Source organism: Macrotis lagotis, chromosome 1 (genome assembly GCF_037893015.1).
Source record: "Macrotis lagotis isolate mMagLag1 chromosome 1, bilby.v1.9.chrom.fasta, whole genome shotgun sequence".
Classification (NCBI taxonomy): domain Eukaryota; kingdom Metazoa; phylum Chordata; class Mammalia; order Peramelemorphia; family Peramelidae; genus Macrotis; species Macrotis lagotis.
In genome coordinates, this window is record NC_133658.1 from 905,952,446 (window position 1) to 905,965,041 (window position 12,596).

At 57.5% G+C, this 12,596-nt stretch overlaps 1 protein-coding gene across 1 annotated transcript in view; it reads left to right on the forward strand.

Moving 5' to 3' along the window:
* ERCC2 (ERCC excision repair 2, TFIIH core complex helicase subunit) overlaps positions 1-12,596 on the forward strand; it is a 14,692-nt gene continuing 2,096 nt past the window's right edge. The window contains exons 1-22 of the mRNA XM_074219289.1: positions 1-91; positions 2,214-2,313; positions 3,088-3,165; positions 3,255-3,317; positions 3,523-3,636; positions 4,127-4,243; positions 4,328-4,444; positions 6,152-6,275; positions 6,363-6,459; positions 7,095-7,228; positions 7,544-7,712; positions 8,062-8,180; positions 8,670-8,739; positions 8,826-8,895; positions 10,027-10,128; positions 10,288-10,351; positions 10,796-10,917; positions 11,054-11,146; positions 11,386-11,458; positions 11,709-11,779; positions 12,109-12,252; positions 12,354-12,497. Coding sequence (XP_074075390.1) covers positions 87-91; positions 2,214-2,313; positions 3,088-3,165; positions 3,255-3,317; positions 3,523-3,636; positions 4,127-4,243; positions 4,328-4,444; positions 6,152-6,275; positions 6,363-6,459; positions 7,095-7,228; positions 7,544-7,712; positions 8,062-8,180; positions 8,670-8,739; positions 8,826-8,895; positions 10,027-10,128; positions 10,288-10,351; positions 10,796-10,917; positions 11,054-11,146; positions 11,386-11,458; positions 11,709-11,779; positions 12,109-12,252; positions 12,354-12,497 — 2,190 coding nt within the window. The 5' untranslated portion in view covers positions 1-86. The remainder of the gene's footprint in view (positions 92-2,213; positions 2,314-3,087; positions 3,166-3,254; positions 3,318-3,522; positions 3,637-4,126; positions 4,244-4,327; positions 4,445-6,151; positions 6,276-6,362; positions 6,460-7,094; positions 7,229-7,543; positions 7,713-8,061; positions 8,181-8,669; positions 8,740-8,825; positions 8,896-10,026; positions 10,129-10,287; positions 10,352-10,795; positions 10,918-11,053; positions 11,147-11,385; positions 11,459-11,708; positions 11,780-12,108; positions 12,253-12,353; positions 12,498-12,596) is intronic.

Below are 12,596 nucleotides of genomic sequence, written 5' to 3' on the forward strand. Positions count from 1 at the left end.
TGAGAGGAGAGGGCCCTCGGCCCCTTCCTTTTCTGCATATTCATGAGGGGGCGGAGCCGCAGCCTCCGAGCGTTGTGGACTCCGCCATGAAGTAGGAGGGGGCGGCGCGCGTGGGGTTCAGTGGAGGGTGGGGATGGGGGCCTGGGGGGGCTCAGAAGTGGGGGGCACCTGGAGGGGGGCGGGGGGCAGGGCGCCGCTCCTGCGTCCGGAAGCCCCGGTTCAGACGCGACCTCAGACCCAGGGCCGGTGGTTCCGGCCGCGGCCTCAGTGGCCTCCGCGGAGTGGGGCGGCCCTGCGAGGGGGCGGGGCCGCGGAGCAGGGGGCAGCACGTGGGAGGCGCCCGCTGTGGGGGGGCGGTCAGGCAGCGTGGCTGGGGCGCCTACTGTGTGCGGGCCCAGCCAGGCAGTGTATGAAGTGCCTACTGTGTGCGGGCCCAGCCAGGCAGTGTATGAAGTGCCTACTGTGTGCGGGCCCAGCCAGGCAGTGTATGAAGTGCCTACTGTGTGCGGGCCCAGCCAGGCAGTGTATGAAGTGCCTCCTGTGTGCGGGCCCAGCCAGGCAGTGTATGAAGTGCCTACTGTGTGCGGGCCCAGCCAGCATGTACGAAGTGCCTACTGTGTGCTGGCCCAGCCAGGCAGTGTATGAAGTGCCTACTGTGTGCGGGCCCAGTCAGCATGTATGAAGTGCCTACTGTGTGCGGGCCCAGCCAGCATGTACGAAGTGCCTACTGTGTGCGGGCCCAGCCAGGCAGTGTATGAAGTGCCTCCTGTGTGCGGGCCCAGCCAGGCAGTGTATGAAGTGCCTCCTGTGTGCGGGCCCAGCCAGGCAGTGTATGAAGTGCCTACTGTGTGCGGGCCCAGCCAGCATGTACGAAGTGCCTACTGTGTGCTGGCCCAGCCAGGCAGTGTATGAAGTGCCTCCTGTGTGCTGGCCCAGCCAGGCAGTGTATGAAGTGCCTCCTGTGTGCTGGCCCAGCCAGGCAGTGTATGAAGTGCCTCCTGTGTGCTGGCTGGCCCAGCCAGGCAGTGTATGAAGTGCCTCCTGTGTGCGGGCCCAGCCAGGCAGTGTATGAAGTGCCTCCTGTGTGCGGGCCCAGCCAGGCAGTGTATGAAGTGCCTACTGTGTGCGGGCCCAGCCAGGCAGTGTATGAAGTGCCTCCTGTGTGCGGGCCCAGCCAGGCAGTGTATGAAGTGCCTACTCTGTGCGGGCCCAGCCAGGCAGTGTATGAAGTGCCTCCTGTGTGCGGGCCCAGCCAGGCAGTGTATGAAGTGCCTCCTGTGTGCCAGCCCAGTCAGCATGTATGAAGTGCCTACTGTGTGCAGGCCCAGCCAGGCAGTGTGCGGGCCCAGCCAGGCAGTGTATGAAGTGCCTCCTGTGTGCCAGCCCAGTCAGCATGTATGAAGTGTGTGTGCCGGCCCAGTCAGCATGTATGAAGTGAGTCAGCATGTATGAAGTGGCCCAGTCAGCATGTATGAAGTGCCTACTGTGTGCGGGCCCAGCCAGGCAGTGTATGAAGTGCCTCCTGTGTGCCAGCCCAGTCAGCATGTATGAAGTGCCTCCTGTGTGCCAGCCCAGCCAGGCAGTGTATGAAGTGCCTCCTGTGTGCGGGCCCAGCCAGGCAGTGTATGAAGTGCCTACTGTGTGCCGGCCCAGTCAGGCAGTGTATGAAGTGCCTGCTGTGTGCTGGCCCAGTCAGTCAGTGTACGAAGTGCCTACTGTGTGCGGGCCCAGCCAGCATGTACGAAGTGCCTACTGTGTGCTGGCCCAGCCAGGCAGTGTATGAAGTGCCTCCTGTGCGCTGGACCCAGCCAGGCAGCATGTGTGTGGTGCCCATTGTGCTCTGGGCCCAGTCAGGCAGCAGGATGGAGCGCCTACTGTGTGCTGGGCCTAGTCAGCACGTATGAAGTGCTTACTGTGTGCTGGGCACAGGCTGAGCGCTGCACATGTGAAATGAGAGGTCCTGACCCACGAGCACCCCCAGCCCCCCTCAGGCAGCATCAGTGGAGATCGTTGGTGGGGGGCATAAGCTGGGTTTGGAGGAAGCCCAGCTGGGGGGACACATGTGTCCGGTCTCCAGGCCACAGAAAGGGCCGGCGGGGGGCTGCCCATGGGTCCAGCTGCCTGGCTGAACCAGTCACTGGGGAATGAGGAAGTGCTGGGGGGAGACCGAGGGGGAGCACCCGTCATGGAAGCCCTCCTTTTCCTCACCCCAGGCTCAATGTCGATGGGCTCCTCGTGCACTTTCCCTATGACTACATCTACCCGGAGCAGTTCTCCTACATGTTGGAGCTCAAGCGGACCCTGGACTCCAAGGTATCAGCCTTCTCCCCCTGCCCCCACCTTGCACACCCCCCTGGTCCCCACCCTTCCAAAGTCAGTCTCCTTTGTCACACATTGCTCTAAGAACCAAGGCCTCGCTAGACCTCCTCAGCCTGCCGGGGTGGTCCAGGCTCCGACCACCCCAGGGCTAGATGCTTTCCAGGAGCACCCATGATCCTGACCTTGGGGCTCTCCCTAATTTGTGAGCTGGTTCATCCCCTGCAAGGTAGTGAGGAAAGACTTGGATTTAAATCCAGCTCCAGACACAACAGTGGGACTCTGGGCAACTTACTTAACCTACCTCAGTTTCCTCACCTGTAAAATGAGAAGGGAAGGGGATATAAGCAATTTATATAGGGCCTCCTGTATCACAGCAGTTCTTCAAGGAAAGTGATGTTAGGAATCCTATTTTACAAATGAGGAACCTGAGGCAAATAGAGGCTAAGTGACGACCCGAGTCATACTGCTAGTAAGTGTCTGAGGCTGGTTTTGAACCCAGGTCTCTACCATCTCTGGGCCTGGTGCTATGCCCTTCTGTGCCCTTTAGCATCTTGGGGAGCATGTGCCTCTCAAGGTGTAAAGAGCCAAAGAAACCATGTTTGTAGCGTTTAGCAGAGTGCTCACAAATAATTGGTGTTTAAGAAATGTATTCTTCCTGCTTAGCCATTATTTTTTGTGGTTCTAAGGTTTTGTTTCTTAAACTTGTAACATTTCATTGTGCTCAGATTCAAACACTTGTTTTTGTAAGATGATGATGTTTCTTACCAGGGTCATGGGGTCCTCGAGATGCCCTCAGGAACTGGCAAGACCATCTCCCTCCTGGCCTTGATCGTGGCATACCAGCGGGTATGTACTTGAGTCAGGGGTAGGGGGGGAAACTCTGAGGGCGTGGAGGGTCGATCCTGACCCTGGGGCTCTCCCTAATTTGTGAGCAGGTTCACCCCCTGGAAGTCACCAAGCTCATCTACTGCTCACGGACCGTCCCTGAGATTGAGAAGGTGCGTCTCATGGCTGAAGTTGGGGCCGTTCCTTGTCTTTCTGCAGTTTCCCGGGCCCAGGAATGATTTAGTGCAGCCCATCTCTGCTGCTGGGAGGCAGGCTGGGACCCCTGGGCTGGACAGTGGAGACAGAGAGAACCCAGTCTTGGCTGGGAAGAGGATGGGAAGGGAGGATGTTAGCCCCCCTTTTCCTTCCCTGAGCCAGGTGATTGAAGAGCTCAGGAAACTTCTGGACTCCTATCAGAAACAGGAGGGTGAGAAAGTGCCATTTCTGGGCCTGGCCTTGAGTTCTCGGAAGAATCTGTGTATTCACCCAGAGGTGAGGGACCCCTGAGCCCCTGGGCTGGTTGGGGGAAGGGGGCCAAGAGGGCAGAATTCTTCCTCCGGATCACTTTGTTGGCTTCCCACATTGGGCTTCAGTTGTTCCAATTTCTAAGGACTCGTCTAAGTCTCATCTGTCTTCTAAGGTTCTGTCCAAATGGCATCTCCCCACTCTGCCATCCCCTGTTCTAAGGTCCCTCTCATTCTGAGATCCAAGAACCCTTTCTTCTCCCCCCCCACCCCGTCTCTGTCTGTTTGTGTGTGTGTGTGTGTGTGTGTGTGTGTGTGTGTGTGTGTGTGTGTGTGTCTCTCCCTTTTTGGGTCTCTCCCTAACTGCTGGTCACTGAACATCCAGAGAGGTCCCTGAGCAGGGGAGGGAGGAACAGGACTCTGGAGGGCTCAGAGAGGGAAGAACCAACAGAGATTGAGAAGGCCAGAGGCCAGTGTCTGCGGCCCTAGCATCAGGCTATCTTCATGTCCCTTTGCAGGTGTCCCCCTTGCGGTTTGGGAAGGATGTGGATGGGAAGTGTCACAGTCTGACAGCCTCTTACATTCGGGCGCAGCACCAGCAGGATGCCAGTGTCCCTCACTGCCGGTTCTATGAGGTGCTCTGGGCTGGAGGGCGGGGGCTGCCCTGTCCAGAGGGAAGACCAGTCCTGTGCTCATGGAAGCCTCTCCCCTGTCCCTAGGAGTTTGATGCCCAAGGCCGCCAAACGCCCATCCCCTGGGGCATCTACAACCTGGACGACCTGAAGGCCTTTGGACACCAGAAGGGCTGGTGTCCGTACTTCCTTGCGCGATACTCAGTAAGGACCTGTCTGTGTGTCTGTGTCTTTTGGAGGCAGGTGAGGAAGGCGTGAGGGATGAAATGCTTCAGTGTCAGGTGGGAGGGAACCTAGTACGGGAAGTGTCCGATGGAAAGGGGCTCCTAGAATCTGGAATGTTAGAATGGGAAGGAGGCCTGGAATATAGAACATCAGCCCTGGGAAGGACCTTGGAACAGGAGGGGCCAGAGATGGAAGGAAGCTTAGAACATATCTTAGAACAGGTGGAGCCAGAGATGGAAGGAAGCTTAGAACGTTTCTTAGAACAGATGGGGCCAGAGATGGAAGGGAGCCTAGAACATATCTTAGAAGAGGTGGAGCCAGAGATGGAGGGGAGCTTAGAACATTCCTTAGAACAGGTGGGGCTAGAAATGGAAGGGAGCCTAGAACATATCTTAGAACAGGTGGAGCCAGAGATGGAAGGAAGCTTAGAACGTTTCTTAGAACAGATGGGGCCAGAGATGGAAGGGAGCCTAGAACATATCTTAGAAGAGGTGGAGCCAGAGATGGAAGGGAGCTTAGAACATTTCTTAGAACAGATGGGGCCAGAGATGGAAGGGAGCCTAGAACATATCTTAGAACAGGTGGAGCCAGAGATGGAGGGGAGCTTAGAACATTCCTTAGAACAGGTGGAGCCAGAGATGGAAGGGAGCCTAGAACATATCTTAGAACAGGTGGAGCCAGAGATGGAAGGGAGTTTAGAATGTTTCTTAGAACAGATGGGGCCAGAGATGGAAGGGAGCCTAGAACATATCTTAGAAGAGGTGGAGCCAGAGATGGAGGGGAGCTTAGAACATTCCTTAGAACAGGTGGAGCCAGAGATGGAAGGGAGCCTAGAACATATCTTAGAACAGGTGGAGCCAGAGATGGAAGGGAGCTTAGAACGTTTCTTAGAACAGATGGGGCCAGAGATGGAAGGGAGCCTAGAACATATCTTAGAAGAGGTGGAGCCAGAGATGGAGGGGAGCTTAGAACATTCCTTAGAACAGGTGGAGCCAGAGATGGAAGGGAGCCTAGAACATATCTTAGAACAGGTGGAGCCAGAGATGGAAGGGAGCTTAGAACATTTCTTAGAACAGATGGGGCCAGAGATGGAAGGGAGCCTAGAACATATCTTAGAACAGGTGGAGCCAGAGATGGAAGGAAGCTTAGAACGTTTCTTAGAACAGATGGGGCCAGAGATGGAAGGGAGCCTAGAACATATCTTAGAACAGGTGGAGCCAGAGATGGAGGGGAGCTTAGAACATTCCTTAGAACAGGCAGAGCCATAGATGGAAGGGAGCCTAGAACATATCTTAGAACAGGTGGAGCCAGAGATGGAAGGAAGCTTAGAACGTTTCTTAGAACAGATGGGGCCAGAGATGGAAGGGAGCCTAGAACATATCTTAGAACAGGTGGAGCCAGAGATGGAGGGGAGCTTAGAACATTCCTTAGAACAGATGGAGCCATAGATGGAAGGGAGCCTAGAACATATCTTAGAACAGGTGGAGCCAGAGATGGAAGGGAATTTAGAACATTCCTTAGAACAGGTGGGGCTAGAAATGGAAGGAAGCTTAGAATATTCCTTAGAACAGGCAGGGCCAGAGATGGAAGGAAACTTGGAACATAGAACATCAGTGCTGGGAATGCCAGAGGTGGGAGGGACCCTGCAACTGTTGTCCCCCCACATTCCTCCTTCCCATCCCCCAGATCCTTCATGCCAACGTGATTGTCTACAGCTACCACTACCTTCTGGACCCCAAGATCGCTGACCTCGTTTCCAAAGAGCTAGCTCGAAAGGCTGTTGTCGTCTTTGATGAGGCCCACAACATTGGTGAGTGGGATGGTCCGGGTTACTCCCTCCCACCCTGAGCCCCCTGCAGGCTGGTGACGCCTCCACTTTGGCCCCTTTGTCCTTCAGACAATGTATGCATCGACTCTATGAGTGTGAACCTAACCCGTCGGACCCTGGACCGATGTCAGAACAACCTGGAGACGCTACAACGCACAGTTCACAAGTGTGTGGGAGCTCTCGGTGACCCTGCCTTGATACCCCATAACTGAGCCAGAGCACCAGGCCGGGGGCCATCCTAGATGCCGAGGCCCACCCTCTTCACCTTTGGCTCTGTCCAGGCCACATGTCCCTGACCTATGGGCCGAGATCCATTGTCCTCTTGATGGTAGAATGCAGGCTGTCAGAGCCACGGGGTGCCCGGTTACCCCCTTAGCTCTTCATTGACTCTGTGGCTTTAGGAAACCACCTTCACCTCTGGGGGCCTTAGTTTCCTCATTTGTAAGAAGGGATCAGATTAGAGCTGGAGGGGATCCCAGAACCCAGAATATTTATCAGAGGTGGAGGAACCTTAGAGGCCATTGACCTTCACCCTTTCATTTTCCTGAGGGGGTAGGTGCAGAGATAACAAGATGAGGATATTGGGGCATCAAGAGAAAGGGGAGGAATACAAGAGAAAAATCGAGTTCCAAGATGGGGATATTGGGGTACCCAGAGGAGGACTTCTCTGAGGTCTGGCTAGAACCTCCTGGCTGGAGACTCATCCCAAACTCCAGGATCCAAGGGCAGAGACCAGGCATCATCTATCCCCAGATCTTTGCCCCTATGCCCCTGATTCTTGTGGGTACCTCCTCCCCCCAGGATCAAGGAGACTGATGAGAAACGCCTACGGGAGGAGTACCGCCGCCTGGTGGAGGGGCTCCGAGAGGCGAATATGGCTCGAGAGACTGATGCCCACCTGGCCAACCCCATCCTTCCCGATGAAGTGCTGCAAGGTGAGGAGGGGGCCTGGGGCTCCCTGCTGGGCCCATCCTGAAGATGTAGAGGGGTTGGGGGGGATTTCAGGAGGCAGACCTGGCTTCTGTACAGGGTGTTCCCTGGGCCTCAGTTTCCCCCGTGTCTCTCCCCTGGATCTTTCCTAGTCCAATCGATATTCAGGAATGAATTCACCCTCTGTCCAAAACAGAAGGCCTCACCTGGACCTTAGTTTCTATGTAAAAGAGGGTGGGCTCTCCAGCCATGTGCAGGGTCTGGGGTCCTCAGTAGCAGGGACAGGCCACCTCACGCCTCCCTCTCACCTCCACCCACAGAGGCGGTGCCCGGCTCCATCCGCACAGCAGAGCATTTCCTGGGCTTCCTCCGGCGCCTGCTCGAATACGTCAAGTGGCGCCTCCGAACTCAGCACGTGGTCCAGGAGAGCCCACCAGCCTTCCTGGGGGGCCTGGCCCACCGCGTCTGCATCCAGCGCAAGCCCTTGCGGTGAGCCCCATGGGTCCAGACTCCAGGCGTCCCCCCACCCCATGCCCCTGGTCCCTTGGCTGCTCCCCACCCCACATCCTGGCCATTCTCCAGGCCTCATCCTCATTGACCTCTGCTCAGTGGCCCTGGGATCCAGGTCTCCCTCCTTCTGACCCTCGGCCTACCCATCGCCACCTCCACACTCTCCTGACCCTGATGGATGCCCCACCACCTCTCTGAGGCCAGCCCCTCCTCTCCTCTCTGCCCCACCTCTGACCTCAATGTGCTTCCCAAGTCTGATATGTTTGTGTGGCCCCCAATGGCCCCCTCACCCAGGCCTGATCCATTTGCCCCATCTTTTGCCCTTTAGGTTCTGTGCAGAGCGGCTGAGGTCCCTGCTCCACACGCTTGAGATCGCGGATCTGGCCGATTTCTCCCCCCTCACCCTCCTCTCCAACTTTGCCACGCTGGTCAGCACCTACTCCCGAGGTGAGCCCCCTGCAGCAGCTCCTGCCTTCCCTGCCCCTGGCTGTGTGACCCTGGATAAATCATTTCCTTTCTACTGAAGGAGGCTAGACTTGATTGTCCCAGAGCTGATATTTTGGGGTTCCAGTGTGTCTCTGCCACATGGGATGCTCACCCCAGTTGTTCTGAACCAGCAGGAGGGTGGCAGAGATTAGGGGGGGTAGATGACATTTCCCTTGCCCTGCTCCTGCTTGTCTGTCCCCTCCCCCTGCCCCTCTGGGACAGGGCTGCACATCGCCCATCTGTTCCCACTAATCCCTGGAGATTAACCCCAGGGAATCAGGGCAGGCCAGTGACTGCACCGAGGGAGGGATGGAGCTAGGGCTTTATGCCCAGCAGAGGTGAGGGTGACTTCCCAGCCCCCCTCCCTACCCCCTCAGCTGGGCCCATCTCCCTTTGGGATGGGAGGGGGTCCTGGGCAGCTCAGGCTTCACCCTTCCCTCCCCGGCCCAGGTTTCACCATTATCATTGAGCCCTTTGATGAGAGGACCCCGACCATCTCCAACCCAGTCCTGCATTTCAGGTGAGGCCCCTTCCGCCCCTTCCCCCCAACCCCCACACTTCTGGCCAGTTCAGGCCTCCCTGACCTCTCTCCTAATCCCTCACCAGCTGCATGGACGCCTCCCTGGCCATCAAGCCGGTGTTTGAGCGTTTCCAGTCTGTGATCATCACCTCAGGGGTGAGCCCCTACCCACCCAGCAGAGCACCCGCCTATCCATTTCCCGTTCTCCCCCTCTGCCATCAGTGCCCCTGGGGAACTCTCTTGGCTGTGGAACCCTTCTGGTCTTGGACTCTTCATCTGCAAAATGGAGTTAAAAAGAGCCCCCAACAGGCTTTGCAGACCCCTGGAGATTTGTCTCAGTTTACCCCATCTGAGCTCGTCACATCTGTTCCTGACCACATTGCCCCCTGTTCCCCCTGGTGGGGAGCACCTCCTCACAGCTCCCAGCAGTCCTTGGCCCGAAGTTCTCTTGTTGGGCCCCAGACTCCCAAATCCTTCCTTTGGTCCTTATTTTTCTGTTCTTCCAGGGGTCTCCAAGGCTCCTCTCTGGTCCTATGGGGCCCACAACCCCAGCTGTGCCCTGTTTCTTCCTGCCCTTCCTCAGCTGACCTCTTTACACAAGTCCCCCGAACCCCCATCAGCCTCTAGGTCACTGTTCTGTCCCCCCCCAGACCTCTCCTGACATCCCCTTAAACCCCTCAGACTTGTGAGGGACTGAGGAGTCTAGGTGACCCTCCTCATGGACATTTATTAAGGGGGCCGCCCTGTCCCAGGTCTTGTGCCAAGACCTGTGGGTACGAGAAAGGAGCCTGTCTTGTGGTTGTCTCCTGATATCCCCACTCCCTGTCCCTCCAGGAGATCCTTGCAGTCTTAGTGCCCTCGCCCCACCCCACCCTGTACCCATGGCCTCCTGGCTTCCCTCCTTCTCCTCACCTCTGCCAGACTCCAGCCCCCTCAATCTCTCTGCCTGAACCAGTCATTCCCTGGGCCCCCCATCTTGTCTCTGTGCCTTTACACCATCTGTACTAGACAGGAGAAGCCCCTTGAGGTCAGGACCTGTTTCCTGTTTGTCTGCCCTTGGGTCTCAGGATGGTGCCTGGAAAACCCACCCCTTGTTCTAGTCCTCTGCTCACAGCCCCTAAGGCGTGCCCCCCCAAATTCCTTTACTATCTTCCTTAGTTGTCCCTGGGTGGTCTTAAATTCCATAGTCTGTTGTTTTCCCCAAAGTCCCCTGGCCTCCCTCTGCCCGTGAACCTTGGCCCCCCGTCCCCTTCAAGCCACTCTATCATCTGTCTCCTCTCCCCATAGACCCTGTCCCCTCTGGATATCTACCCCAAAATATTGGACTTCCACCCGGTCACCATGGCGACCTTCACCATGACTCTGGCCCGGGTCTGCCTCTGCCCCATGGTGAGTGTGGGGTCGGGAAGGGCCCCCCTGGTCATAGGGGCAAATGATTAACCTCTCTGAACCTGTTTCTGCTTCCATTAATTGGGAAATAGGGGAGGTTGGATGGACCAGCTGGCCTCCACCTGTGGTCCCATAATGCTTCCCTCTCGGCCTTTCCAGATCATTGGCCGAGGCAATGACCAAGTGGCCATCAGCTCCAAATTTGAGACACGAGAAGATATTGGTGAGTGCCCATCGAGAGAGGCCTGGGTGGTGGGGGAAAACGATGGGGGTGGATGTGTTGGGTAGGGGCTGGACTGTGACTGGGTGGAGGCCTGGTTCTGACCCCTCACTGGGGCTCAGTCTTTGGACGGGGTGGGGGGTGGGGGGCAGGTAGGGCAAGAAGAACAAACATCAGACTAGGAGAGTCTGATCCCCAGTGTAAAAAGAGAGTTGGGGGGCAGCTAGGTGGGTAGTGGATAAAGCACCGGCCTTGGAGTCAGGAGTACCTGGGTTCAAATCTGGTCTCAGACAATAATTACCTAGCTGTGTGGCCTTGGGCAAGCCACTTAACCCAATTTGCCTTGCAAATACCTAAAAAGGGGGGGGGGCATGCATGTCCAGGCCTGCATGTGAGAGGAGGGAAGAAGCCATTTCTGATCCCTCGGGGTGGGCCGGCTCTCCACAGCCGTGATTCGCAATTACGGGAACTTGCTCCTGGAGATGTCTGCTGTGGTCCCCGATGGGATCGTTGCCTTCTTTACCAGCTACCAGTACATGGAAAGCACCGTGGCTGCCTGGTACGAGCAGGTGAGCCCCCTCCCCACCCCAGGCCCAAGACCTCAGCCCCAAGGTCTTCCTTCTAAATCCCTGCCTCCCGGCTCTTGGGCCTTGAGACCCCAGCGGGGTCCCAAGCTCTTCCACTACTGTTCCTCCCACGGCTCAGGGCATCCTGGAGAACATTCAGCGTAACAAGCTCCTGTTCATTGAGACACAGGATGGAGCAGAGACAAGCGTGGCCTTGGAGAAGTACCAGGAGGTGAGAGACGACAGGCAGCCACTGCCCGGGCTCAGGGGCAGCAGGGTGGAGGGACCCTGGAGATGTCCCTTCTCCTGAAACCCCCATCTCTTCTGTCTGTAAGAGGGGGAGGGGGTGGCCACTCTGACTTCTAAGGTTGCTCTGGCATGAAAGCCTCTGATCAGTGACCCCTGGGGTGCATCAGCACCCCACCTCCCAGGCACTGGGGTGGGGGACACTGATGCCTCTATCCCCCGTAGGCATGTGAGAACGGCCGAGGGGCCATCCTGCTCTCCGTGGCCAGGGGCAAGGTGTCTGAGGGCATAGACTTCGGTGAGTCCCTCAGCCCCTGGGGTCAGGGCGGGGGCTTAGGGATGCCAGCTCTGGGCCTGGGAACAGGGAATGCCATTCCCGAGCCTGCCGGGCCCCACCCACCCCACCCTCCTTGGGCACAGCAGGGAAAGAACTGGGAGAGCCGCAGACACCAGCTCCTTCTCTGGGCCCAGGGCCCAGTTTCTCTCCCTCACCCCACCCTCCAAACACAAATCCTCTTCTCTTCTTGGGTGCGTCACACCCCCCACAGTCCACCACTACGGCCGGGCCGTCATCATGTTTGGTGTCCCCTATGTCTACACCCAGAGCCGAATTCTCAAGGTGAGGAGGTGGCTGAAGGGAGGCGAGGAACCACAATCCTAAACCACAGAGCGTCGGCCTCATGATAGATACTGAGGGCTAGGAAGATCCTTAGGACAGGGGATGTCGGGGCTGGGGGGGTTTGAGACCTCAACATAAAATCTCAGCTTGGGGCGTGTCCTCAGAGACCCTCATTTCACAGTTGGGGGGTGAGGGCGTCAGCAGTCCCAGGCTGAGCCCGCCCTTGTGTCCCATCGTCCCAGTGTTCAGTCCAGGCCTGGGAGGTGGTCACTGGTAGACTGTGGCGGGGGGAGCCCTGACCAGACACCCTGCCCTCCCACCCCGCGCAGGCCCGCCTGGAGTTCCTTCGTGATCAGTTTCAAATCCGAGAGAACGACTTCCTGACCTTCGATGCCATGCGACACGCGGCCCAGTGTGTGGGCCGTGCCATCCGGGGCAAGACTGACTATGGGCTCATGATCTTTGCTGATAAGGTGGGTGGGCAGCCGGCTTGAGCCAGGGGCGAGGGGGGGGAAGGTCACAGGGTGCTCCCCACCACTCGGGCCGCAAGCCTGAGCCCCCTCCTCACCCTTAGCGCTTTGCCCGGGCTGACAAGCGTGGGAAGCTCCCACGCTGGATTCAAGAGCACCTGACAGATGCCAACCTCAACCTGACGGTGGATGAGGGTGTCCAGGTGGCCAAGTACTTCCTGAGGCAGATGGCCCAGCCCTTCCAAAGGGTGAGCTGCCCCTCCCTCCCCTCCTCCGGGGGGACCCTCTGGTTGCTCCTTCTCAAGATCACAAGGAGCTCTCTAGTCCCCAGATCGGGAAACTGAGGC